The sequence below is a fragment of the Ursus arctos genome, unplaced genomic scaffold (assembly GCF_023065955.2).
Source record: "Ursus arctos isolate Adak ecotype North America unplaced genomic scaffold, UrsArc2.0 scaffold_1, whole genome shotgun sequence".
In the NCBI taxonomy this organism is placed as follows: Eukaryota; Metazoa; Chordata; class Mammalia; order Carnivora; family Ursidae; genus Ursus; species Ursus arctos.
The window spans coordinates 103,037,139-103,065,045 of record NW_026622763.1 but is presented as its reverse complement, the minus strand read 5'-3'; the positions used below and the strand labels follow the sequence as shown (position 1 = coordinate 103,065,045).

The 27,907-nt window shown below is 55.5% G+C and overlaps 1 protein-coding gene across 1 annotated transcript in view; it reads right to left on the bottom strand.

Annotated features, from left to right (window-relative positions):
- Positions 1 to 1,164: 1,164 nt before the first annotated feature.
- The window catches only part of MROH2A (maestro heat like repeat family member 2A), a 47,641-nt gene continuing 20,898 nt past the window's right edge, over positions 1,165 to 27,907 (bottom strand). Inside the window, exons 20-44 of the mRNA XM_057316113.1 lie at positions 27,719 to 27,771; positions 27,159 to 27,266; positions 22,327 to 22,446; positions 21,948 to 22,070; positions 20,583 to 20,735; positions 19,369 to 19,491; positions 18,352 to 18,431; positions 16,692 to 16,800; positions 15,819 to 15,914; positions 13,460 to 13,564; positions 12,266 to 12,389; positions 11,583 to 11,701; positions 10,608 to 10,760; positions 10,055 to 10,209; positions 8,041 to 8,200; positions 7,771 to 7,961; positions 7,336 to 7,473; positions 6,768 to 6,882; positions 5,530 to 5,676; positions 5,203 to 5,385; positions 4,497 to 4,652; positions 2,872 to 3,003; positions 2,128 to 2,230; positions 1,806 to 1,871; positions 1,165 to 1,308 (exon numbers count right to left, since the gene is read on the bottom strand). Coding sequence (XP_057172096.1) covers positions 1,187 to 1,308; positions 1,806 to 1,871; positions 2,128 to 2,230; positions 2,872 to 3,003; positions 4,497 to 4,652; positions 5,203 to 5,385; positions 5,530 to 5,676; positions 6,768 to 6,882; positions 7,336 to 7,473; positions 7,771 to 7,961; positions 8,041 to 8,200; positions 10,055 to 10,209; positions 10,608 to 10,760; positions 11,583 to 11,701; positions 12,266 to 12,389; positions 13,460 to 13,564; positions 15,819 to 15,914; positions 16,692 to 16,800; positions 18,352 to 18,431; positions 19,369 to 19,491; positions 20,583 to 20,735; positions 21,948 to 22,070; positions 22,327 to 22,446; positions 27,159 to 27,266; positions 27,719 to 27,771 — 3,134 coding nt within the window. The 3' untranslated portion in view covers positions 1,165 to 1,186. The remainder of the gene's footprint in view (positions 1,309 to 1,805; positions 1,872 to 2,127; positions 2,231 to 2,871; positions 3,004 to 4,496; positions 4,653 to 5,202; positions 5,386 to 5,529; positions 5,677 to 6,767; positions 6,883 to 7,335; positions 7,474 to 7,770; positions 7,962 to 8,040; positions 8,201 to 10,054; positions 10,210 to 10,607; positions 10,761 to 11,582; positions 11,702 to 12,265; positions 12,390 to 13,459; positions 13,565 to 15,818; positions 15,915 to 16,691; positions 16,801 to 18,351; positions 18,432 to 19,368; positions 19,492 to 20,582; positions 20,736 to 21,947; positions 22,071 to 22,326; positions 22,447 to 27,158; positions 27,267 to 27,718; positions 27,772 to 27,907) is intronic.

Here is a 27,907-nt window from a genome sequence, read left to right as displayed (position 1 = left end):
TTATTTTTTCTGGCTTCTGCTCTTCACTTTTTAAAGAAAACCTAGTCTCAGGAGTAGAAATACTTTCGTCCTGCATCTTTGCTTTTCAAATTTAGGTCTACGAACCATCTGGAGATGTTCTGCATGGCTACGAAGGGGTGAAGCTGGTTGTGCGCCGCCGTCGCTCTTTCCTTGGCACCCGCACCCAGTGACATGTCCGTTCCCGCCCGAATCTGTGGTATTCGGGTCTGTCGGCAGCGACACTCCTCAGCGCTTGGCAGGAAGCACCTTCGCTATCCCACGGGAGCCACGAAACAACGGGAAAACCACCGTCCCCGGGAAGCCTTGGGCGCGCGGATGGTCTTTGCCCCGCAGCGCTCTCCCGCCGGCGGGCCCAGGGTGGTGGCTGGCTTTGGCAGTCGGTGCAAAGGCCCGGCAGTCCCACCGTTACTGCTCAGGAGACAACCACAGGCGACCCTGCTGCTGGCCTGAGCGTCCGGAAACCTCCCCTGCTCCCCTCCCCTCTCCCCTGCTCTTTCTTGGACACGGCCATCATTTCTCCTTTTTGAGCCTCAGCCCGATTCTGTTCCAGGCCCCGCTGGGTCCCTGTCCCAGCCTGTCCTGTCAGGCCCCGTGACGGGAAGAGTGAGGGCAGGCCTGAGGTAGTGTCACTTCCCCAAGACACCCCCTCCCCACCCCCGTCATCCCCAGGCTGGTGGCCACTCCCCCCACCCCTGCACCCTGGCTGCCGCCCTCCTTGCTAGATACCTACCACAGTCCCCGGCCCAGACCCTCTTTTCCGTCAAGGGTCGGGTCCTGGGGGGCAGAGGCTGGACAGCAGCCCGCCTCCCCTCGCTGCCTGGCACAGCGCCCGGCAGCGGAGTGCACCACGGTGGCTTCAGACCCTCTGGGCTGAGGGGGCCGTTGGACCCTTGCACACTCCGGGGAGGCGGGAATGAAACAGCCCCATTGGGACACAATTCTCCCTCTGCCCCACTGTCTTGGCTCCGGGATGTTGTCACCTCACAGTCAGAAATCTGCACTCCCGATGGCCATGGAGGTTTATTTCAAGGCGAGGAGAGAAAGGGATGCTGATTGTTTTAGAACAATGCTTTGCGTAACAAACTAAATTAAAAACATCTGCGTCGCTGCGGTCGGCGCGGTTGGGCGCTCCGAGGACGCAGTTTACACTTTACATTCGAACCCCCTAGCAAAATCCTCCGGGTGAAGCCAAAAGCGGGTGCTGGCTACACGTATCCAAGATCTTGAGAGTCTCCAGGGCTGCCCTCCGGACCCCAGGATCCGAGTCCAGCTGCAGCTCCTGGAGAGCTGAGAGCGAGCACAGACGGGAGAGAATCAGGCCCCGGCACAGCCGCGCCCTCCGCCCTGGGCAGCTGAGCACGTGGAAGGGCCCCCCAGAGCCGCCCGTGCAGCACGGGGCTCCCGTGGACTGCAGACGGGGAGCCCCTGTGTGTGCAGCCAGAGGACGGCAGGTGCAGCTGTGCGTGCACACACGTCCCCCCATCCGGGCCTTCCATGACTTCTCTCCCAGGGACAGGAAGATCACCCACAGAACCCGAGCGCTGTGTGGATCAGTGGAAGGAATCAGGGTGGAAACATCTCGTCAATATTTGTGACGGGGAGGCAGGCAGAGGGCAGAGGGAACGAAAGGACTCCACGCCCAGATAGCTGTCTTCCTGGAAAGCCGTCTGCAGGCTTGTGCCCCGATTACACGGGGAACGGCCGGCTGGCTCTGCCCGGGGGGTTTCTCTAAGCTCCCCGAATGAGGTTAGTGGGCTCAGGATAATTGAGTCTCTGCCACTTACAGTTCCGTAATGCCGGAAAGTCCAGTTTTCTCAGGCGATGAGCAGACATCTGCTTCATAATAGTTCCTACAATGAGAGCCGGCGAAATGCTCATCGCACAAATAGGGGGCCTGTTTTAGCAGAGAGTCTGTTTTACCTTCCGAGACCTGTTTAGGACTCCGCTGCCCGTGCTTGATAGAGAATCAGGCCGGTGGGAAGCAAAGTGGGAGAGGACGCAGAGAAGGGGACTTCCACTGAGTCTGGCCCCTGCCCTGCCGCCTGTCCCTGTCCCCAGTCCGGCCCTCCATGTCCCTCCCTCGTCAGGAGACATCCGCTCACTCACCTGCCAGGTTGCAGGCAGCAATTCTGATCCTTGACAAGTTACTATGAACGTAGGTCATTGTTTCCAGCAAGAAGCTATAGAGCACGGCAGGCTTTTTCTGAGTCTGCAAGAGACAAAGGATGAACAGAGCCATGGAGGATGAGGTCCTAGAGACTGGCTGCTCACAGAGTGTGTTCCCATCTGTCGGATGCGGAAGGGTCTGCCCAGAGAGGGCAAGTGCCCATCCCAGCATCACACAGCAAATTAGTAGCTGGACAACTTAACGACCTCCAGACCCCTTTTACATTCTGTCTGACCCAGGGAAGAGATTACATTGTCTACAAACTGCATGGCTGTCCAATACCGTGGCCATTGGCCACAGGGGGTCCCTGAGCACTTAAAATGTGACTAGTTTGAATTAAGTATGAAGAGCCTCCTGCATTTTGATGACAGAAACTCAAAAATGTAAAATATCACGTGAATAATTTGTACGTTGATTACATGTTGAAATGACAATGGTTTGGACCCATCGGGTTGAGTAAGATCTATTCAATTTGGTTTCTCCTCTTTCACTTTTCTTAACGTAGCTACCAGAAAACAGACGGGTATGTGGCTTGCATTCTGGCTCTATTGGACGGTGCTGGTCTTGATGCTTCACGTCCAGAAGGTGAGCACAGGATCGGAAAACTGTGGCAGCCGTGACCCTAAGCCCCAAGCCCCAGAGCAGCCAACCTCCAACAGGCCCATGGCCCTCCACTTCCTCACCAGAATGGAGCACAGCGTTGTCTGGAAAACGGTCATCTCATCGGCCGTACTGCTGTCCCTTCGGCCCCAGCTGCTCTCCAGGGCCTTCCAGCCCCAGAAGTGCACACACTGAAACATGGTAGCCATACAGGCCTGGAGGGACACCAGGCAGAGGATGGAGGAAGGGCATCAGGCGGACCGAGGGGATGCACACGGTCTGGGGGGGGTGGCGTGGGGGATGGCAGGGCTGACGTTCCACCGATAGGCCAGAGGGCAGCCCCGGAAGAGCCTCAGGAAACCCCAGAAGGGTACCTGGGCCTGGAGCCCTGCCAGCCTATATAATGGCTCCAAACGACTTTATGAAAAACCCCTTGGAGGCAGACGCAGCCTGCTTGCCCCTCAGCCAGCACTTCATGCCCTCAGCGGCCCAGCCTGGGACCCGCCCCTCCAGGACATTGAGGTCAGGAGCCCGGCAGGGACTGGTAGGACCAGGGTGAGCTTTCTCATCCCCAGACCCCCTCTGAGCACTGCAGCAACCTGGCCCCCTGGCCTCGGCCTCCAGCCTCCAGCCTCCAGCCTCCAGCCTCCAGTGGGGTTTGGCCACAGGAGGATATGACAGGAGACTGGGGGGTGGGGAGAGGCTGGGCTATCTATTCCCCAGGGACAGGAGTGGCAGCAGTGTGGCTGGGACCAGCCCTGGTGCTTGCCTCCCATGTGGATCTCTGCCCCGGCCCCTCTCGGCTGTTCCTTCATTAAACCCTCTCGGTCAGCTTCCTAGGGGCCCCTTCCCCGAAGCACGCCCCGTAGGACAGTTGCTGATACGACGTGGAAGAACAGTGTGAGCCAGTGATGGATTTGTGAGGAAAGCATCTCTGAGAGGTGACAGTTCATGGTGTCCCCGAGGCAGAGCAGGAGTTGGGAGTGATGCCCTCAACCTACAGGGCTGCCACCCCACCCCATCCGTGTGGACACCTGCAGCCCTCACAAGGGCAGGATTCTTGGGACCCCAGACCCGGAGACCAAGATGCTAGCTGAGCAGGAGGTGCCGAGGACCCCGCAGCTCACTGGGAGGTGGCAGACCGGCCCCTAATCTCAGCCCCTTCCCCACGCCTCTCCCCTGTTCACACAGGAAGACAGACGGGGAGACAGAAGACAGAGGTCAGGGTCAGGGGCAGCCATCAGAGGAGCGGGAGCTGTGGGAGGAGCTCGAAACAGCAGAGGAGCTGGGCTTCCGTAGGCAGGAGAACCGCGGTGTGCAGGGCCAAGCTGGGCACCCCTCCCTCGCTACACCGCATCCCCAGCCCCGGCCTGCCCCACGGGGAGCCACTGAGGAGGGATTTAAGGTGAGTTTTAAGCGTCACTGAGTCATCGCACCCAAGAGTGATGGCAAGCTGTAGAATCCACTGGAAGAGAAGGGAGACTGGGCAGAGGAGGCCTGCAGGCAGCAACCGGAGAAGGAAGCTACGCTGTGTGCCCCCAAAGAGCGGAGACGCCTCCATAAGCCGGTCTGTGGGTCCTCTGAACAGCCCCCTCCCCAGCCTGGCGTGAGGAACCAGGAGAGGCGGGGGAGGGACGCCCTCGCACATTCTCCTTTTGGGGCCAGCGGTCCCCACACCTCGGGACACGGAGAGGAGGGCGTGTCTTACCTCGGCCGCATCCGAGCTGGGGTCCTGGCAGTGCAGCATGAGAGGGATCCAGGCTTTTTTCACTTCCTCCTTGAAGAAGTGCTTCTTGGAAATCCTGACCACCTTCGCCAGCTTCCCAAACAGGACGAAGGCTTTGAAACGCAGCAGCTCGCTCTCCTGTGGCCAAGATGCACAAACGTGCCCTGAAATTCGGGAAGCAAGAAGCCCAACAAAGCCCTAGCTGCTCTCCGTGGACCCTTTCAGCCGCCATGGCTCCTGCAAAGGCTTCTGGATCGTTCCACCAGGATGGAGGCTCTCCTGCAGGGCTCTGGGGACTGGGCACCACTCTGCTGCCCGTGCCCTTCTCCTTCCCAGAGGAGGGCTGTCAGAAGTGAGGGCACACCACCGCCAAACAGAGGGCCCGCCCCGTGCCGCACAGGTGCCCGAAGAGCAGCTGGAGGCTGCAAGGGATTAGAAGGAGACGCTCCCGCCCTAACAGCGGGGGAGGGGCCCAGAGTCCTAGAGCAAGAGTGTCTGGTGTTCTCCCGCAAGACCCCACGATCGGCTGAGGGATGGTCAGCAAGGCAGACCTGCGGCCCCTCTGTCCCAGAGCCCGCCTCTTCCTTAGGGGAGACGAGGTGCTCAGCCGTTGGCCGAGGAGGCCTTTGGGAAGCACCCGCCCCAACACCGAGGGCCAGGGCCCAGCGAGGCTGTAATCTAGACTCACGTTGTCAAAGAAGGCCCTGCACTGCTCGCAGATCGTGCCGAACGAGGGCCCCAGGTCTCCCTCCCGGAGCTCAGCCAGGATCTTGGCCAGGGCCTCCATGCCCTCGGAGGCCACGCTGGTGTTCATGGGCTCCCTCAGGGAGTCCAGGCACTTCTCCAGCAACAGCTTCCGGTACCGCCTCACCTGGGGCGGGGGGGGGGGGGGACAGTGAAGAGCTGCAGTCCCCACCTGGTTCACCTCCCCGCTTGACCAAAACATGCCAGCCCTGGACCCTCAGCCCGCCGGGCCCTGCACACCGGGCCCCGGGGCTCAGGGTCGGCGCAGCACCTTCTTGGGGGCACCGAGGGCCATGTTGCCGAGGGCGCGCAGGGAGAGCACCCTCAAGGCCTCGTCCTCCTGGTCCACGCCCTTCTCCAGCATCGACACGGTGGGCTTCAGCAGCTCCTCCTGGTACAGCGCCGGGTCGCTCATGAACTAGGAAAGAGCACTTTTTGACAATTACGCCCCTTTCGCAGCCACTAGACCGGACGTGTGACTAGACACAGTGCACAGAGCGGCCTCTGGCACTGGGAGAGGACCTGGAGCCCCCGCTCCCCAGGACCAGCCCTTGGCTCCTGCCTGGCCAGTCTCTTATAACCGCCCTGAGCCTTGCGGGCTTCCCCACCTGCAAGAAGGGGCTGACGCCAGAGCCTGCGTCACGGGGCCGGTGTGAGGCCTTGTAGGGCAATCTGTGGGACAAGGCTCGTGAGTGTGACCTACAGGAATACGGTCATCCACCGAACTCGACAAAGCAGCTCCCGCGTGCAGGGGCCCGGCCCACTGGGCCTCAGCGGGAGCAGGAACCTCCCTGCTCCGGGACTCGCAGAGTCACATCTGGCTCAGCATTGAAAGCGTCAGGACCTCAGGCCAAGGGGGACGCCCCTGGCTTGGGGTGTGTGTGCGCGCGCGTGTGTGTGTGTGTGTGTGTGTGTGTGTGCACGGGTACGCGCATTTCAAATAGACCCAAAGAAAACTAAACACCGAATCGGTGACCCCAAAATGGGAAATTGACTATCCAGTCCTTTACAGAAAATGTTTGCCGACCCCACGCCAGGTGGATGTTGGGCTCCTAAGGCATATCGGGAATCGTGCAGCCAACACAATTTCTCCTAAAGATTTTTCTGGCAAGTTCCCTCAGGACCCCGTAAGAGCCTCAACTGCTCGGGAGGGTCTCAGGCCCCAGCGGCCGTCGGCCCCCCTTCCCTGGCCTTCTTTCCTGCCTGGTAAAGACCCGTTGGCCCCTCGAGGCCTTTCCCAGCATCATCAATCCCCGTGAGAGTCAAGATGCCCTCTTCCGGGCCCCTAGGTGTTGCCGGAACTCAGAACAGCACACCTACTCAGCTGTGCACCCCAGGTCTCGGGATCCCTTTCCCCATGGTGCACACCCCGAATCACTCGTGTCCCCTGGGGGGTGGGGCAGTCGCCTGCCCCTTGACTGAGATGCCTCTCAGAGCCAGAGCAGGGAGTTGGGGGGAACCAGCAGCCCCCACCCCAGCTCACCCAGCCCCCTGCGCCCTGAGCCTCACCTCCACGCAGACCGCCGTGCTGCTGACGCGGCAGCTGAGGATGTCGGAGTCCATGCCTCTGAGCACCAGCTCCAACAGCCGCTGCCTGTACCCCTCCATGCTCCGCATGCACAGCCTGCAGGGAGGATGCAGCCGAGGGGCGGGGGGGCCTCTCAGCCTCTGCCCTGCAGAGCACCTGGGGGTGCGCACCTGGGGGCACATCCCTTAACCTCTCCGGGCCTCTCCCTCATCTCCAGGGGGGTTTGGTCAGGGTGTGGCCAGAGTACCTACTTTTCATTATTTTTTATAAAAAGGGACCAGAATGAGAGCCACTCTTGAATGACCAGGACCCAGGAGTGGCTCTCTGTCCTGGCCCAGCTTGGAAGCCTCGTCTGGCCCTGAGTGAGCCCAGGAAGGGTTGGAATAAAAGATTCTCTTTGCCCTACACGCTGCCATCCCGGCGTCTGGAACATGGGTCAGCGTGGCAACCCCTCAAAAGCCAGGCATTCAGCCGTGACCTAGACCTTCCAGCAAGAAGACGACAGCCCTGCAAGCCCCGCTGCCCAGGCCGGGGAGGCCGGGTGCCCACCTGGCGAGCAGGCCCACGCCTTGCAGGAACGTGGAGCTGCCCTGCAGGAGGGCCCAGACGTTCTGCTCCTCCAGGCTCTGAACCAGCTGCTCGTTGCTCAGCCTTCCGAACAAAAGCTGCAGGGACTTGATCGTGATCCTGGAAGGAGGTGGGACGATAGCCCGACCAAGCTGCCCCACTGGGGTTCCCCGTGCCTGCTGGGCCTAGCTCAAAGGGCTAAGGGCGATCACATGAGAGAGTGGGTCTGCACACGAGGAAAACCACACCGTGCTGGGCTCATGTGAGGGAGGGTTGCAAGATCTGCTTCCAGAAACTTCTCTCCACTGGGAGAGGACCTCTTGGTGGAGGTGACTCTTGGGATCCTCGACTTCGAAGAGGCAGCACCCAGCTGAGACCCACTGCCCTGCACCCGATGCCCCCCACCCTCAAGAGCACCTCTGCAAATTGATCTCCTCGGGCAGCGCCCCTGTGTGGACCAGCCTCCACGTCTTCAGGACGGGCGACGTGGCCTCTGGCCCCCGGACGCTGAGCTGCAGCAGGAGCACGTACGTGAGGTCCGGGAAGAGCTCCAGCAGCTTGTCGTCCACAGCCGTCTTCTGGACCAGAAGGTGAATGGTGCACAGGGTCTGCAGGGAGAAGGGCTGAGGTGTCACGGCTCCTGCTCGGAGCCCCCAGGGAGCCCTGGGGCCTGGCCCTGGGACTCACCATCAGGGGATCCACCGCGGCCTGGCGCCAGATGTCAGCTTTGGACGTGGCGTGGGCCCTGGGGGTGAAGCTCGACTGCAGGCGGCCCATCAGCCCGCGGAGCATCGTCCGGGCGAAGGGCACGTTCTCTGCCACAGCCAGCCACACTTCCGTCAGGTGGCTAACCAAAGACAGGAGACGAGGACTGTGGGTCTCCCCCCTTGGGCCCTGGCAGGTAAGAGCCCCTGTGGACCCCAGGCCGCCCCCTGAATAGGGGTTGGACTCCGGAGGCTGAACCTCAGGGAGGTGGAGCGCATTGTAATTAGAGCCCGGGTCTGTGACCCGTGCTCAGCTCCCTTCCTCTGCCCGGCGCCCTTGGACGCTGTGGCCACACTGCTAAGTGACCTTAGAGGTCCCCACCCGGCCTCCTATCTGATGACTTCACAGGTACATCCAGCAACAGCTGCTACGTCCCCAGTTTGTCAGGCTGGTCCTGAGCCGCTGGCGGATCACTCGGCCCTCCTCCTCCCAACACAGGCTTGAGAAGACGCTTTCAGCTCCACAGCCCACAGAAGGGGAAGGGGCCTGCAGAGTCAGGGGCCAGACGACAGTTTGAAGCGGCTCCCCATCCCCATGGCCAAGCCCTGGCTCTGCTGAGAAGGGAAGGTCCCCGGGACAGTGACTTCACGGGCCCCGTGTGCACAGGTTCAGGGAATGGGGGTTGGGGGGCTCTAAAGCGCTAAAGAGCCAAGTCCCCCAAGAGCAAATCGAGCAAGGAGAGGTGCATCTGGCCTATGGGAATCCACAAAACCAAATGCACAAGTGCGGGCAGGTGAGTTTGGGGGGACACGCAGCAGGGTGCCTCGTGGTAGGAACTGAAGGGAGGGGTGGGCCCTCGAGCTCACCAGCAACCGCTTCTCATAAAGAAGCCACTGGGGTGTAAGGAAACAAGAAAGCAGGACCTCAGCCTGCACCAGCAAGAAACAACCACGTGAGCCTGAGGGAGCTGAGGCCCTGGCCCCGCAGTCCCCAGACCCTTGGCCACGGACACTGTGAGGCGAGGACAGGGCTTACTCTGAGCTTCTAAGGTCGGGGCAATGCGATACACAGCCAGAGCTGACCCATGCAGTGAAAGCCAGCGCCACCCGGCCACCGAGAGGCCACGCTGCACACTGTCCCCCACCCCAGCACCGCTCCGAGAGCCACTAACCCCCACCAAATCAAGCAATCCGCACTGTCCTCCCATCTGATGAGAAGCAGCCCCACGGCCGAGCCAGGCCTGCGTTTCACACGGCGGAGGCCTCTCTGATCGTGTCACAGCATGCTGAGTGACATCCGCCACCGCTCCCTCCCCCAGCAGTCTCAAGGCTGTCCTTGGCTCTGCAGCCTCGGCTGATCTGGGGACAGCTGCCCACCCCTTTCTGTGCCCTCCCCAGTGAGTCCTGGTACCATCCCAAACCCGCTCCCCCAGTCCGGTGAGATCCTGCTGGCTGCCTGTGTGACATGGTGACAGAGACTCGGGGACTCAGCAGTCTGCAGATAACCCCAAGAAGCAGGGGGGCGGGCTGCTTTAACGGGAGGCCCCCTGAGGGGAACCCGGACTCCCCCTCTCAGGGCCGCATTTGGAAGGAGAGAAGGACAGAGTGGAGCTTGTCCAGGGGCCTTGGTGACTGCGTCCTCGGGTGTATCCCAGGGAAGCCCAAACTTGGAGGGGGCCCAGAGCTCTGTCCTCTGCAGGGAATGAAAGGGCTGCCGTGGACGGAGCCCAGGGGGGATGACCAGGACACGTGAGAAGCTACGGGATCCGGACTCCAGCTCCAGGGGACGGAACTGTGACACGGAGGCTCTGGGTCCGTGGTTCCCTCTGGCTCCGAGGCTGTACCTTCCGCGGGGATGCAGGGAGAGCGTTTGCCCCAGCCCAGCTTCAGACCCGGTGCTGCTCGAGGGCCCTGTCCTCCAGGACACGTCCGTGGCGGTGAGGGGGGCCTGGTCTGGGCCGCAAAGGGGGCCGTGGCTCCCGGTCCAGGGCACCCACCTCTCCATGGGCAGGGGCTGCCTCAGGAGCGCCGTGAGGACGGTCTCCTGGTGGTAGTGCGCCAGCAGGAGGATGCCCTCGATGAGGGGGCGCCGCGCCTCCCGGTGATCCACCACGGGCAGCTGGGCCAGGATGGCGCCCAGGATCTCGGCCACCTGGGGAGGGGCGGGCATCACCGGCACGGCCTGGGCACCCATGGCCCTCTGCCTCGCCCCGGCACACCCCTCCTCCAGGGACTCTTGCCCAACTGGATGAAGGGGAGGTGACACCACCAGCACATCCTTTAGCCTCTCCCTGGATCGATCAGGTTTTCTGTGTGGGAAGCCGTACGCTCCAGGAGAGTGAGCCACGGGCCTCTAGTCCACTGTCCACTTACTAATTGGGCTACCTTCAACATGTTTCTTTCCCATTCTAGAACTCTACTTCCTCCTCCGAACAAGCAAGGGTTTGGGGAGCCCTTCTCAGCAAGCAGAGCTGAGCCCTTGCTCGTCTCTCTAGCCTGGGGACACTGGACGGCCCCAGGCCCTAAGTGGCCCAGCCACGGCTCTGCCACCTTGTCCTCCAGCTCCTTGGCCCGCATCTGGAGGAAGGTGACTATCCAGGTGACGGAGGCCTTGTCATGCTGTAGGTCCATGGCCCCGATGTTCTCACAGAGCTTCTGCATGAGTGAGACCACCTCATCGCAGTTAAATTGCACACAAGCCACCTAGGAGCAGAGCAGACCACTCCTGGGGTCCAACTCCCTGCCCCCACCTGTCACCACTGACGTCTCCCCCTCTTCTGCCCGATACCACGGCCCCAGCCCAGGCCCCCATCCTCTGTCAAACCACTGCTGGGACCTCCCCCCACCCCCAGCATCTCACCGGCCTGCTCGGAATGTCCCTCCTCTACCCGAAAGACTCAAAGCTCAGCCCAGCTTTCCAAGGCTTCTGGCATGGGCCCCCAACTTCTCCCGCACCTCACTTACCTGACACCGTCCACCCCACTTGAACCCCGCTCAGGAAGCTCCACCCGAAAGTTCCCCATCCTGTCTCTACTGGCCTGCAGCCTTCACTCAGGGTGCGCCCTGAGCCCTGACGCCCTGCAAACTCCTCCTGCCACCCCAAGCCCCCTGCTCCAGAAAGGCACTCAGCCCCCCGAGGCTGAAGTGACTCGGCCCCTCTGCAGAGCGCGGGTGGCTCTGGGCCTTCAGCCGTCAGCGTGCCCGTATGCTGACACCTCCATGCAGGGCCCCGTGTTTAATTCTCTCTGGGGCCCTCCACCCCCCGTGCAGCACACTGTAGGGACAGAGACAAGGTAGGCGGGCCTATTAAGTACCTACTATGTGCCAGGCACCGCAGTGGGGATCTTATATATTGCAGGCCATTTAGGTACAGAGAGCATGAGTTGGACCAAAAGCCACGGGAACTGCGACCTCTGGAGGAAGAGGAAGGCTGCCTGGCCAGGCTGAGCAAGGCCCCACGCCCCAGAGATGGTCCAGGCACTGGAGTCCCACGCAGAAGCCCACACCACCTTCCCCACTTGTCACCTTGGCGATTCTGGAAGATGCACTAAAAATCTTCTCCACGTCCAAGCCCTGGAGATCCTCCTTGCATTTTGCACGTTCCAGCTCCTTGGAGGGGCCCCATGAGGAGCAGGTCTGGCTTGCTGTTGAGAATACAATTTTAGACATGATCAGAAGGACAAAGGGCCCATGCACAGGCCACATGATGGTGGCTCCCTGGCTCCGGTGGGCCTGGACCATCCTTCGGTGTCTGGACATTCCATCCCTCTTGCCTTTGCTCTCAATGTCCTGTCCCCCCAAACCACCTCTACACACAGCTCAGATGCCTGCTTTCCAGGAAGCCACCAGCCACCAAGCCAGAGGCAAAGTCTCCCCCTTTGAAGGTCACCACCCCGCATTTGCCCCTGAGCTCATCTCTGGTCACTTCTGCGGTGTCCTTCGTGTCTGTGAGCTGATCTTTTCCCAGTGAGGCCCCTTAGTACCCAGGACATGCCCTCAATGAGTTGTACCAAACCAGTGAGGCTCTCCTTCTAGAAATGTCCATGGCTTCTGAGTGAGCTCTGCACCCTCGCCACCATCTCTGCTGGTCACCCTTGTTTGTCTATACAGAGAAGCCATGCTCTCTACAGGATAGCCCCACCGCTGACACCCCTGCTGTCAGACCTCCCTCCCAACCTCAATGTTCTGATGTCTTGCCCTCCCCATACCATGAAGATCCAGCAGGCTAGACAGGACGCCCATCGAAGCCAGGCGGGTTCTTCTGTGGGAGTCACAGGTACAAGGGGCGATGAGTCCGACCAGTGTGCCAAACTGCCCCAGCTTCAGGGGGATCTGCGGGACAGGAGACCTCAAGGCTCACACCCTCTGTCCACTCACACACACCTGGTGCTGCCCAGGGGCAATGTAACAGGCAGCCAGAGAGAGTAAGCCTTGCTGGAAAGCACCCCAGTGGGGCCCCTGGAGGCTCGGCAGCCAAGATCCGGGGTGTCTGGCTCGGGACTTGCCCCTCTGGCCACAGGCCCAGGCTGTATATTAAGGTACCTGTGTTGTGCCTGTAACTGAGCCCTGGGTTCAAATCTGGCCTCCCCCACTCACTAGTTATGTGACCTGGGAAGGGTGCCGAGCCTTGCATCCTTGGGTCCCTCATCTGTAAAGGGGAGATAATCACGGTGCTTCCTCTTCCAGGAGATGCTGAGAATTGTATCAGAGAATCCAGACGATGCATTCTGCGCAGCGTCTGGTCCCAAACCTAGCATGAGGCTGGGCTCTGGCCTCGTTTTGCTGGGCCCGGGCCTCCACCCAAATGCTGTTCCCAGACCACCAAGGGTGCTGCTCCCCTTGTTCTCCCCACGCCCCAGGCCCTGCGCCCCAGGAACACCATCCTCCCGACCCCAAGACCAAGCAGTCACAGAGCATGAGGCCAACAATCGTACAAAGAGAGGTCTCATTGAGTCAGGCCAGGGAGTTAATCAACAAAAACACCTCATGGCTTTTCAGATTTCGTGATGTTTGTGGCACTTGCCATATTCTGTAAAATTTGTAATTTCATAGTGGTTTATTTTCTAATTCTAAGTAGATATTCACTTTCCTAACCAAAGTGATACTCATAAGTGTGTGTTCTTTCTCTTAAAGAGGGCCCTCACTGCTGTATGAGCCTCCGCTCCCACCAAACCAGGATCCATGCTGAGCCATGGCCCCCCCGCCTCGGCACCCCCAGAGCCTCAGGGCTAGCTCCCGTGGGGCCTCCTCTGCCACTCCCAAATGAGACAGCCTCTTCCCAAGGGCCTCTTCAGGGAGCAGAACTTGATTTCAAAAGCGTTCCCTCTTCTCACGAAGAGAGACAGGCCCTTTTCTGTGGGTGCCGGAGCAGCGGGCTGGGGGTCGGGCGCTCGGGGACTCACGCGGACGCCGACACTCTGCACGTAGATGTGCATGAGATGGAGATGGAGGCTCATGGCCTTCTCCCGCTCCCCTTCTTTCTCCGACAAGATCCACTTTTCCAGGAGCTATGGGTAGAGCCCAGAACACACATGTTTGTGCACAGTTGCACGTTGGGGCCATTAAAACCCCAAGGCCAGCCTTTCCTGGCCAGCGATTGCCCACCTTGTCTCTCCACTCAGAGTCTGACTTTCAGAGATATTGGGTGGCTCTGGTCCCTTCTGGTTCTCTTTCCAGACACCCCCATGAGGGAGATGAGGCCACGGGAAGAGTGGGTGTCCCCACTATCCTCACCAAGATGGCGCTTGGCTGATGTGTTTGGCCCCAGTCCAAATGTTTGCCTTCAGGTCAAAGTCCAAGAGCGTAGCCTGCCTTGCACTCCAGGGCCTACACGTTCACACACACAGTAACAGAGCTTAACAATACATGAAGCAAAACTACTACAACTGAAGGAGAAAGAAACAAATCCACAGAGAGAGTCAGAGATTTCAGTACCTCATTCTTAGAAACTGATGGAACAAGAAGACAGAAAATCAGGAAGGACAGGGAAAACTTGAACAACACTACCAACCAGCTTTCCCTGATATCTAGGAACACTCCACCGGACACAGTACTCAGGTACACACAGAACACTGTCCAAGAGAGACCATACTGTGCACCAAAGTAAGTCTGGGTTGATTTAAAAGGATTCAAAGTGTGTCCTCAGACCACAGTGGGTTTAAACTGGGAATCAAAAACAGGAAGATCTCTGGAAAATCTTCAAACGTTTGGGAAGTTCTAAATAACCCATGGGTCAAAGAAGAAATCAGAAGAGAAAATAAAATGTATTTTTGAACTGAAACAAAATGAGAACACAACATATGAATATTTGTAGGATACAGCAGCAAAAAACAGTCAGTAGACTCATACAATCTGCTCCTGATCACAAGACTTATTATAATGTTACAGTAATCAAGACAGGATGACATTGGTATAAAGAGAGACAAATACATCAATGGAGTAGAAGAGGTGCCAGAGACAGACCCACACATACATGGTCAGTTGATTTTTGATAAAGATGCAAAGATAATTCAATGGAGAAAAGTCTTTCCAACAAATGGTGCTGGAACAACTGTGCACAAACAAATGAACTTTGATCCATACCTCACACCATATACAAAACTTAACTCAACAGAAGGGGGAATGAACCACGAGAGACTATGGACTCTGGGAAACAAACTGAGGGCTTCAGAGGGGGGTGGGGGATTAGGATAGGCCAGTGATGGGTATTAAGTAGGGCACATGTTGCATGGAGCACTGGGGGTTATATGGAAACAATGAATCATGGAACACTACATCAAAAACTAAGGATGTACTGTATGGTGACTAACATAACATAATAAAAATAAAAAAAAACTCAAAATATATCCTAGACTTCCTTGTGAAACCTGAAACTACAACCTCCTAAGAGAAAATCTTTGTGACCTTAGGTCAGGCCGATTTCTTAGACAGAACGTCAAAACCATGATCCCTAAAAGAAAACAAATGGTAAATTAGACTTCATCAACATTTTAAAACTTCTGTTCTTCAAAAGACGCCATGAAATCAATGAAAACGCAAGTCACAGACTGGGGAAAATATTTGTAAATCACATATCTGATCAGGACTTGTATTCAGAATACATAAAACCTCTGAAAACTCAATAATAAGAACGCAAACAATCCAATTAAAGAAAAACTAGCCAATACCTTTCAAAAATGCCAAGATTATGGAAAACAAAGGAAGACTGATGAATTGTTCCAGATTAAAGGAGATTAAAGAGACTTGGCAAGTAAATGTTCTGTGTAACCTAGTTTAGATCCTGGATCAGGGAAAACAGCTATAAAGGATATTATTGGGACAATTCATGAAATTTGAATATTGGCCATAGATTAGAATATAGCATTGTATCAGCATTACAATTCTTGATTTTGATCATCGTGCTGTTGTTACATAAGAAGGTGTTCTCGTTCTTGATGTCTGCGATGGACTTCCCGTGGTTCAAAAAGTGTGTGTGTGTGTGTGTGTGTGTGTGTGTGTGTATTAAACAAGAAAGAGAAGGGAAGAGGAAGAAAATACAAGAAAATGTGACAAACTATTAAGAACTGTGAATCTGGGTGAAGGGTATACAGGAGTTCTTTGTACTCTTCTTGTAACTTTCCAACAAATCTGAAATCTTACCAAAATAAAATTACTGAAGCAATCTTAACACATACCCCTGTTTTCCATAGACCCTGGCCCTCAGGCCAGCTTTCTGGGAGGGGTGGCCATCCCTGACTCCTGGCCCTCCGCCAAGGAACTCACGTGTACCATCTCCTGAAGCCCCTTGGGGTCCAGCTGCCTCTGCATAAGGCTCTCCATCAGCTGCTCCAGGGCATGCTTCGCATTTGCATACAGGGTCTACGGCCAAGAGAGGAGAGCACCGGGCTGCAATGGGGGGTGCACAGCCACCCACCGGGACTCTGCAAGGATGCATGCCAGGGTTGAGAAGTATGACTTGGTCTGAAATTCACCCCTTTACTTCTGCTCAGACTGGGTCATTTATACGTTTAGTTTCATGTGACATGTGAGACAACCTCTGAAGAATCCATTTTATAAAGGAGGAAACTGAACCCCCACAGCCCAGTTCTGACTCCTCATCCAGGACCAGGACCTTAAGGCAGAGATGGCTACCTGTCCATAAAAGATCTGTCGTCCTCCTCCACATTGTTGCTGGGAAGCAGCCATCCAGTCAGGAACTACATTTCCCAGCACCCCTTGCATCTAGGCATGCCATATGACTGAGTTCTGGCCAATGAAAGGTAGGCAGAGTGGCTCATAAATCCTCCATACTCTTTCTCTTCCTCTCCAGGCTGGATGTCAGTACCCACAGGGGATCTTAGGCCATGCACTGAAGATAGCGGTCCCCAAATAACTGCATGCAGCAGCTCCATCTCCACCCCCACTGCCAACTGGATTTTAGTGAGAAATAAACTTTCTTTTGTTAGCTCATGGAGATTTCAGGGTTTAGCTGTTACAGCAGCTAGCATTACCTTACACTAACTAATAGGGCCTACTGCACTTTACTGCCTTTAACCACTCCCAGGTGGTTCAGGATAGTGCACTCTCAGCACTGCCCAAGTTGTTGTAAACTTCCAAGTCCTGACCCAGAAAATGAGGTGGCCCAGAGGGACCTACCTGAATGGACTCGTTGTCCTCCGCTGGGGGTTGGAGAGAAATTACAGAACGAATACTGATATCCATCAGCTCATTGTTTTCCTCTGTGGAGTAGAAAGGCTTCAGATTGCTAAGGAAAGAAGAAGTGACAAGAGGAGTGGTCAGAGGGGAGTTGAGACCCTGCCACCCCACCGCCCAGTCCAGGGTGCAGAGGCATATCACAGAATGAGGGAGAGGCCATCTTCCCTGACTGGGGGTGCAAGCATGCATCCTTCCCCAGGGTTCCTGGGTCCACCCAGCCACCAGTATCCAGTGACTGTGTCTGTGATTGATGGGGAGACCCGGGGCCCAAGGCCAGCTCTCCTACTTACTACCTGCCCTGAGCCTGTCCCTCTCCTGCTCAGAAACCGTCCGTTGCTCCTCCCTGGCCATAACCATAGACTCTGCCACCCAGGCTGGCCCTGGCCCAAGGGTTTTCAAGTGTAAAACATTCACCAGCAGGACCAGTACCACCTTGGAGCTTCTTAGAAATGTAAACTCTCTGGCCTTATCTCAGAGCTACTGAATCAAAAACTCTGAATGGAACCCAGCCATGTGAGTGTTAGTGAACTCTCAGGGGTGGTAGCTGGCTGCTTGATGCGTGCTGACTCATTCTTCTTCTATCCCTTCAGCAATAGTTCTCAAGTTTTGGTGTATACTGGGATCACCGAGAAAAGCTCCAAAGTGCCCAAGGCCACGTCCAGAGTGCCCAAGGGCCAGACTCCAGAGATCCTTACGTAAAGGTTTCAGGTAGAGCCAGGGTATCAGTCCTGCCCCCCAAAGAGGCCCTGTATTTTGCCCTGCCGGGAGCTTCCGGCTCCTGCCCCAATCCTGCTATTTTCTGTCAGATGCCAGCACCTTCTGATCACCCCTGTCGTATTGACAAAATTGTATCTTGTTAGTAGCCCCCCCTTTCTCTGGTCTTGGATTTTTGTTCTTGTTACTCACCCACAAACACTCAGCTCTGACCTATAATTCCTTCTGTATGCGTTCATCTTACCTCTGAGTCCCCAAAGAGATGTTTGTGAAATTTACTTAAAATCTGCCAATGCGCTGCCTCTTAAGGCAACGGGGGGGGGGAGTGTGGAATGCAACAGGTAGTTCTGCTCTGAGCCTAAATAACGCATCTGCCCCTGCAGGTGCAGAATTCCCGGAGACCACCCAACCACTTCAATACTCATGTTACATAACTTCTTTCCCCTTCCCTCTTCCCCAGTGAATGGACAGCTCCAGGAAAGGGTATTATATTACTTTGTATTAATTGTATCAGGACCATATTAATCAATAAATTCCGTGACCCCACCGAACCCAACTCCCTGCTATCCCACTCAGTGTTGTTGTGTGATTTCTTGCTCAAAATAACCGCTATGGACCAAAGAACAGCCCATCCACCTGCCAGTCACCTCCCAACCCAGGAGAAGAGCCCAACTTGAACTATTGTTGAGAATTAGGGAAAAGACCTGGTGGAAACAGACCCCATTTCCTAGGGCAACCCACTGCCCCATGAGCTGCCCCCCAAGACCCCTGCTACAGAGGCAGGGAGGCAAAGTAGGTGCAACCCTCCAAGGAGCACTGAGGGGTGGTCTCTGACTTTGCCCCTCCCCTCGGAGACACTTGGGGCCAGGACAGGGGCCCAGCTCACCTCAGGTGCGAGAGGGCCTCCATCGCCATGGTCCGCACGGGAGAAACCAGGCTGTCGGTGGGTTCTGCCTTGATGGTGGCCTGCCCAGCACAGCAGGGCGGTGAACGAGCCATCCAGAGCCCACCGGTGAGGACAGTGAGTTGTCCTTGGGGCCTGGCACTGTACAGGTGCAGACACCCCATACCACATTCTCTCTTTTTAGGATCACCTGGCTTTTAGCATTTTAGGTCAGGTAGCAAAATCTGGTGTGGGAAGGAATGGGGCTCCAGACAGGTGGGGGGCTTCTCGCTCAGGCCTGCCACCTTCTTGCTGTGTGTCCTTGGGCAAACGGCTTCCCTGACCGAGCCATCATGTGTAAAACAAGGCCTGATTCACGGGGCTGTGCTCGGCTAGCGTGAAATGGCACATGGATAGCTTCTGACCCGGAGCAGGAGTGTGCCCTCCCTTCTCGGGGCCTCCTGTCCGACCTGCACCTCACTTCCCTGGGGTCGGCTTCTGACGCAGGGGGAGCGCTTTCCAGGGGCCACGGCATTGGAAGGAAGTGGGAGGTCCGGGGCTGAAGGGCAGTGGCAGCCCGCAACTCTACCCGCCTCTGCCATGGCTTCTTGCCCTTAGGCAGCTGACTTTTTCTAGAACTTACTGCAGCTCTGTGCAAAAAGAGCTGTGAGACCTGCCTGCAGGCGAACCTGCCCCCCTAGATCCCCCCTATGGAGAAACACGGGGGCTACAGAGGGAGAGACCCACTGGAACTCTGTCCCCCAGCCCTGAACCAGCCACTTCCAGGCACCACCAGATTCCTGGCCATCACACCCTTTGTCAGATAGACAATCTCATACTCAGAACTCCTACAGTTGGATCGAAGCAGAACCGAGACAGGAAGGGGCTTCAGGGACCCCTGCAGCCCCCTTGTCCCTCAGATGCCCTGAGGAGCTCAGAAAACCTCTGACCAAGGAGAAGCCGGCCAGCAGTTAGACCCCAAAACCGCCCAGGACCAAGGAAGCCCCCCACCCAGCTTACCATTATAATGCCAGTAAGAGTCATCTTTTGGGCAAACTGAAAGTCCTCCAGGTCCTTGATGTTTTTGATGGCATTGGCGACCTGCACCACACTCTTCATGAAGGCCATTTTGAGACAGACGTCCTGTGCCCAGACCAAGAAGAGGGAGAGGAAGGAGCATGCTGTGAGTGGGCCCGAAGACCCCAAGCCATAGCCCTCCTGGGGGAGGACCCACCCTCTGTGCCGAAGAAGAGGCAGGGTCAGGGGCCTCATTCTGTCCTTCAGCCACCCAGACCGAGCCAGCCAGGGGCCGGACAAGGCACAGCGCTCTGGCACTCCTCTGAAAACGCCACCTCCCTCCGGCCTCCCACCCCTATGCCCGAGGACGGCAGTGCCCATCAGTGGGCCCCTTCACTGGCCACGGGGCACCAAGTCCTGCGTGTCGCCACACAGACGGACTAAGTGGAGGTAAAATTGTTTTTGCTTTTACAGCATGGATGAGCCTCGAGGACATTGCACTAACTGAAACAAGCCAGTCACAAAAAGGCAAACGCTGTGTGAGTCCAGTTCCTTGAGATTCCCGTAGTAATCAAACTCACAGAGACAGAGAGTAGACTGGGGGTTGCCAGGGGCCGGGGAGAGGGGGCGTGAGCATACGGTCGATGGGTTCGGGGTTTCAGCTCCACAAGGTGAAGAGCTCTGCAGATGGCTGGGGGACGGTCGCACAACGTGAATGTACTTAATGCCACGGAACCACCCGTTTAAACCTGATTACGATGGCAGATTTTACAGTATGCGGATCTTACCACCGTTTTAAAAACAATAATAAAGTAAGATTGGCTTTATTCTGTGTTTCTGCCTCCTTGCCATTCCAGAAAGTAGCCAGTCCCTTTGCCTCCCTGAGGACAGCCCCACTTCTTGTCCCTTGTTAAAGGGCTTGGGTCAGATGTCAGGAGGGGAGGGGGCAGAGGGAGCAAGCGAGGCTGGGAAGAGGGGGTGCTCATCCCGTGACTTCTGGGACCCACACTCACCCGCCCAGCACTGCGGGGAAAGGCCGTCCCCTACTTCCCCCTACAGCAGAATGCACCCCAGTTTGAGGCAAAGGGCTTCCCAAAAGCAGGGTGTCGGGTAGGACTCCTGGCTGTCTGCTGGGTGGGGGTGGGGTGCTCAGATAACGGGGCAGGCGACTCTCTGCCGGCCTGGCTCTGGATGTGGGGGTGCGGCATCGGGCTTACCTGGCAGCTGCTGGAGTAGTGATGAATGATCTTGGCGGTGACGGGGCTGTCCACGTGGGTGAGGAGCATCTGGGGGTGGCAGTACGAGGCCACGCAGCTGTACATGACCATGAGGGCGCTCTTCACCGTCTCCCGCCTCCAGGGATGGTCCTTCTGCGAGCCCAACGAGAAGAGGAAGAACCACTGGATGTGCGTGTGGGAAGAGGGGGGTCTGCTCAACTTGCCCCCTGAGAGGGAGCAGGGCCGCCCCGGCTGCACGGGGACAGTCTCTGGTCACACGGCCAAAGGAGCCGTAGGGTCAGCAGAAAGTGCTTCAACTGATAGCTTCCTGAGGGCCTGAAACGCTCATTCATTTACTCATTCACTCAACATACCTTTATTGAGCACCTACACTTGCCAGGCTCTGGGTACACAGTGGTGAGCGACTCACACCAGGGCCCACCCCGACGGGGGCTTCGGTCCAGCAAGACGCCAGCAGCACCCATTAGCTGGGAGCAGGTGGTTTCAGAGACCACCTGTACACTCCTCCATAGCCTCACCTGCCAGACACCTGCTTGGGGCCAGGGGCTCTGGTGATACTGGGAATCTAGTGGGAGCAAGCCTGGGATGAGGTGTGCAGGCCACCAAACCCACCGTGGAGGGAGGGCAGGGGTGTCCATGCCTTGCTAGACCTCGAATAGAAATCCACGTCTCAGGTCCTGCTTCACGGAGAAGCTGGGGCAAAAGCATGAGACACCTTGATTCTCTCCATCCAAACAACCAGACCCCCAGGGCAACGGTTCTGGGTCAAGGCCAAAGCCTGAGGCATCGATGACTCTGGATGGTTGCCCACTGGGCCTCGGCCAGCCTGTGGCTCTGTGTCCTGGGACAGAGAGGGGCAGCGTCCAGAGGCCAGTCCAGCCCCTGGCTTCACCACTGGCCAGCTGCATGCCTTGGACCGGCCTCGGCGCTCTCCTCCATAGGACAGTAGGCACGAGAGCCCCTCCACCCTCCACCCCAGCACCATCGATTCCGAGGCAGAGCGCCCAACGCGTGGAAAGCGCCCACTGAGCCCTGCCTGTCCAGCTTCTACCCATCCACTGGGTCCGTGTGAGGCCTGGGACCCTGCATTCCCTCCAGCACCCAGGGGTACCCCTGCCGCTGCTCTGAGGGGCCCGCGGTGGGCGCTCCTTTGTAATAGCTGGGTCCCGACAAGGCCCAGCCTGTGTTCTGGATTATCCAACAGCGACAGCCTTGCTGGAGGAGGCCTCCGGGTGACACTGAGGGGACTTGGCTCTCGAGACCTAGCAAGGACCTCGGCTGAGTGCGGAAGGCACTGGTCCACGAGGCCGCCGGAGACCGGACTGCGGAGCGAGGGTGACTAACCCGCCAAGCACCGATCTGCCAGGACAGCTCCGACTCCTGGATCCTCTCCTCGAAGTCACGGAGCACATTCAGCACCGTCTTCACCTGGCCGCGGGCACACAGGCCAAAGCAGAGAACCACGCCCTGCAGGGACAGCCGGCCAGCTGGGGTGAGGGCGGGGGGCGGGGCCAGAGGAGGAGCCCCCCCACACGTACATATGCACACAGGCACGCGCATCACACACATGAACGCACCCGTGCACACGCAGGTACACACAGAGGCACGCACACACCAATATAGACACAGGCACGCACACACTCATGCACGTCGAAGCCTGCACGGCTGTGCAGAGGGTCCAGAGGGGTCTGGTGCATGGGTGGGGGCTGCAGGGCACCCTCACCTCCCGGTCAAAGTCATTGCCATAGTCTGTCTTGTACAACAGCTCCAGCAGCAGCATCTCCACCTTGTCGGCCTCCAGGCCCGTGGCCAGCGTGAAGCCCAGGGCTCGATACAGAAAGCCCTGGAGAGGCAGAGCGGAAGAGGGAGCTTGAGGCCTCTCTGCTCTTCCCTCCAGGGATCGCTGCCGTGGGGAGTCCCCTACCTGACCCCCGAGATTGTTTTAATGTGCAGATACCTACACATTTTGTAGAGGCTTTAAAATAAACGTTGGGGTTATTCTGGAGGGTTGGAACCCTTGCAGGCCAGCGTATTATAAATAGTGGGGGCCGGATTTCCTCCCTGGAGAGGTTGAACCCATCTTCCCTCACACTAGCAACTCGAAGAGCACCCGGTGATGAGCCGTGCGGATCGCCCTTGCACGTTCCCACCATCCAGTCTCTGATTCCCTGCCTGGTTCTTTGCCCATTCCTGTTGGCCGATTTCTCCGGTCTTTTCTTACACTCGTAAGAGCTTCGTGTGTATATTTGGAAAAGCGACAAGGGCAAGCATGTCTTATTTCACTGAACCCACACAGCAAGTCCAGACGGTAGACGCAGTTGCTGTTTTGGGAGTTGGAAAAGCAAACGGGTGGTGATAGAACTGGGATTTACAACCAAACATTGTCGGGGGCGCCTGGGGGGCTCAGTCGGGGAAGCATCTGCCTTCGGCTCAGGTCACGATTCTGGGGTCCTGGGATCGAGCCCCGTGTCGTTGGGCTCCCTGCTCAGTGGGAAGTCTGCTTCTCCGGCTCCTTCTGCCCCTCCCTCGGCTCACTCTAAATAAATAAATAAATAAAATCTTAAAAAAAATCAAGCATGATCTGAGGCTCCTTTCTAAAGGATCGCATACCAGAGACCTCAACCCCCAGATCACTCTACTGCTGTATTTCCCCCCCAGGGTCTCCGCTCCTTTTTGATTTTATCTGTTGTGACTTTGTTTTGTCACACAGAAAACGTTCCTTTTCTCAGAGAAACGTGTCTTTCTTTTCCCTCATTTTTCTTGGTTTCCTTTCATGCATATGAAGGCCTACTCCACGTCAAGATTTAAAAAAACTGGGGCGCCTGGGTGGCACAGCGGTTAGGCGTCTGCCTTCGGCTCAGGGCGTGATCCCGGCGTTATGGGATCGAGCCCCACATCAGGCTCCTCCGCTGGGAGCCTGCCTCTTCCTCTCCCACTCCCCCTGCTTGTGTTCCCTCTCTCGCTGGCTGTCTCTATCTCTGTCGAATAAATAAATAAAATCTTTAAAAAAAAAAGATTTAAAAAAACTACTCATTGATGTGTTCTCCTAGATGTTCCACGGTTTTCTTTCACTCCGTACGCTTCAAACTGCGATCTGTTCCGAGAGAGCAAATCCTTCCTTCCCGAGCTTCACTGTCATATGTGCTGAGCCATCCTCTTCCACTTGCTCATTCAGGTGAACTTGGAAACAATCTAGTCAAATTCCATAAAACTGTCCGATGTCCACAGAAACTCCTTTTGGGAATTCGACAGGGAGTACATTGTACGGCAGATGAAGCTGAGCGACGTGGACGCCTTTCCAGCGTTGAGACTTCCCATCCAAGAACAGAAGATTGTGCCAAGGTCATCCCCAATGTCATCCGGTTTCTCTCAGCATCCCTGCATCTCCTTGTCCTTTTGTGCTCCTCATGCTGGTTCCAGACTTGTCATAGAGTCAATAATTTATTCTATTACCTATTTACGTTGTGTTGCTGCTTGGAACGGGAGCTTTCTTCATTATATTGTATTTTTGTTTTATTTGGGAGAGAGAATGATTTCTGCATATCAATTGTGGGAGAAGACTGGCTCTGACAACCGGGGCTGCAAGTCTGGAGGCTGCTGGTGGCCACCTTGCTCCTACCTGGAGGTGTCAGGTGACTGGTGGAGAAGCAGGAGGGTCCTGTTGGAAGTTCCTTAAGCCACTGTATCCAACTGTGCCTTCTTAAGTTTTCTAAGCCAGTAAAATCCTGCTTACCGATTTACTTTCCGTAAGCCAGGCGATCTATTGAAATACGGTTGAATTCTATGCATTTGCTTGCTAAATACTATATACAACTTTCTTTTTTTTTCTTTTTTCTTTTCTTTTTAAAGAAAGGCAGACCACCACATGCAGCAGCTCCTTTGGATAGTGGCTGCAGTCTTGGAAGCTTGACTACCTTACATTCTCCTGTAAATGGGCCTTGAGAGCTTGTTTGGAGGTTCTGGCAGGGGAGTGCAGCTACTCGGATGCCCTTGACCGAGGAACGGTCCTCCTTGACGGGGGAAGGTCGTCCTCTCTGACCAGGCGGGCAGCTTCAGGAGAGACACACATGCAGCCATGAAGGAGAACGGGGATACCCAGCTAGCCAGCCAGATAACCCGAATCAACCCCAGCAATCAATGGGGTGACAGATGTCAGAGGCAGATCGCCCTCACATCCTATATACAACTTTCTTCCAAATGGACATCTGTCCTTACGTTGACACTGGATAAAATCTCACACCTACGAATTTATGTTTAGCTGGAGAAGACCATCTGCGGGATAGCCTCGCTTTTTGTTACTTTACATACTCACCGATAAAGGCCGTCTATTTGAACACACACAGGTTTTGGTCGAGACCTGTAAATACCTTTCCCTAGACATCTCATTGAGATAGAATTCATATACCACAAAATGAACCCACTTAAGGTTTACAGATTCAATGGTCTCTTCACAGAGTTGGGCGACCATCGGCACGATCTAAACTTGGAACATTTCTATCGCCCCCCCCTCAAAGAAATCTCGTGCCTGTTGGCAGTCACTGCACATTTCCCGCAGCCTCTAATCTACTTTCTGTCTGTAAGAAGATGCCTATTCTGGACATTTCAAGTAAAAAGAATCAGAATATGTGGGGGTTTGTGTTCCTTTGCATCTGGCTTCTGTCACTTAGCACAATGTCTTCAAGGGTCATCCTTTCTGTACCATAAATCAGTACTTCATTCCTTTTAATGGCTGAACGATACTCCTTGTATGGATAGACCACATTTTGCTTACCCTTTCATCCATTCGTGGGCATCTGGGTTCTTCTAGTTTTGGGCTATATGAAGAACACGACTGTGAACATTTAGGTACGAGTTTTTGTATGGATGCATGTTTCCATTTCCCCTGGGCATATACAACTCGGAGCAGAATTCCTGGGTCATATGGTAACTCTGTATTTAATACTTCAAGGAACTGGTTTTCCATTCACACCAGCAGTATATGAGTGTTCGAATTTCTCCACATTCTTAACAACACTTATTATCTTTTTTATTAGAGCCATCCTAGTGGGTGTGAGGTAGTGTGTCCTGCGGCTTTAATTTGCATCTTCCCTACTGGTGATAATCTTGAACATTTTTTCACGTGCCTATTCACCATGTATGTGCCTTCTTCAAAGAAATGTCTATGCATATCATTCGCCCATTATTGAACTGGCTTGTTTTTTGTTGTTGTTGTTATTGAGTGAGAGGAACTCTTTATATATTCTAGATACAAGTCCCTTACCAAGGACTTAATTTACAAATATTTTCTCTCATTCTGAGGGTTGTCTTTTCACTTTCTTGATGGTTTGATTTTCAGCGTAAGGGTTTTCAGTTTTGATGATGTCTGAGTTATCTATTTTTTCTTTTGTCGCTAGTGCTTTTAGTGTCATATCTAAGAAGGCTTTGTCCAAAATCAGCTGACAGGAAATGTGAGGTTTATTTCTGCACTCTTGATTCTATTACGTCAATCTGTCTGCCCATCCTTAACGCTAGTACTATGTTGTCTTGTTTACTGCGGTCGTGTGTAAGAAGTCTTGAAATTGCCAAGTTTAAGTCCCCCAACTTTGGTCTTTCTCTTAATCATAATTATTCTGGCTATTCTGGGCCCCTTATATTCCCACATGAATGTTAGGATCAGCTTGTCAATCTCAAAAAGGAAGGAAGGGAGGAAGGAAGGAAGAGGGAAAGAAGGAAAGAGAAAGAAAGAAGAAAGAAAGAAAGAAAGAAAGAGAGAGAGAGAGAAAGAAAGAAAGAAAGAAAGAAAGAAGAAAGAAAGAAAAAGAAAGAGAGAAGGAAAGAGAGGAAGAGAGAGGAAGGAAGGAAGACCAGCTAAGGTTTATGACAGGGGTCACAATGAATCTGTAGAGAGATTTGGGGAGTGCGCCATCTTGACCATATCATCTTCCAGTCTGTGAACATGGGATCCTTTCCGTTAATTGAGATCTTCTCTGATGTCTCTCAACAGTGTTCATAGTTTTATAAAGACCTTTTTACAATGAAATACACACACATGATCATGAGCCAGTAGCTGGATGGGTCAGGTGTACACAACACATCCAGCAATGTGCCAGTGGGGGTGGGGACAACTGAAGGTCATGCTCCAAACCTCAGCCCGCCTACTCTTTCTTTGCCCCCACCTGACCTCATCGTCCTCACTGCCGAGCTAGAACTCAGCAACCCCTTCAGCTTTCTGTGGTTTGGTGCCATCCTCGTCATTTGCACTATTTGCCAAAACCTGCTCAGACATCTCGATCCTTGCCTGTTGGACTCTGCTAGGAGACCACTTCAGGTGGAGAGCGAAGTGAGAGGATCAGGAAGACTGGAGAAGAGACCCCCCCCCCCCCAGCTTCAACAAAGCAGGTTCTTAGAGAAAAACCAAACAAGACACGAAAACCCACTGGCCTAAACCCCCCACCTCTCCTCCCAGGTCCCTGTAGACAGCCACACGTACAGCTGGTCTCACACACAGCATGAGCCTCCATTCCACCATCCCTGGAGTCCCTCCCTGTCTGAACTGCCCTGACACTGAGCGCAAACCTTCTCCAGGGAGGGGCTGTCGAAGCTTTCGATCTGGTTGTTCAGCTCTTTGCTCAGACGCAAGCTCCAATTGGAACCTCGGGTCTTCTTAAGGGAGTTCCTCAGAAACTAAGGAGGCAGAAGATGTCAGTGAGCAGTGCCAAAGGCCCCCAGTCCTGTTCTCTCCCAGGCTCCAGGAGCTCTGTGTGACCTTGAGCAGTGATTCACCCTTTCCAACCCCCTTCCCCAGTCTCTAGATTGCTCGACCCATCGAACCCCGACTTAGTGCTAAACATTCTGTGGGCCTGGGGAACAGCTGTGGCTTTGGGGATGGAGGGAGGAGGGTCACCCCTGTGCTGCTTTTCTGAACACTGGGTCCCCCAGGATAGAAGGCTCTCTGTTCTCCCCTGCTGATGGATACAGCTGTGGACATGCTTGGCACTCCCCAGGTCTTCTCGGACAGAAGAAGTGTCCTTTAGAGACTCCTAAACTCTCCACGTGCCAACCCCACCAAATGTCCTCCCATGCACCCCTCCCCTTTCTCCCCACCCGGCCTCAGCCAAGCTGGATCACGTCTTTACCTGAATCAGCTTGTCCTCCCAGGTCTTCTGATTCCAAGTAAACTCAGTATGCTCTGCAGAAAGAAGGTCCACACATGCTGCTTTCTTCTGCTGCTTCCCTCTGGATCAGCCTCCTTAGTCAGGCATGCGAAGCCTCCCTGGATGGGCTCAGCACATGCTGCACTTCCCTCCCCACCTCCCCAAAGACCT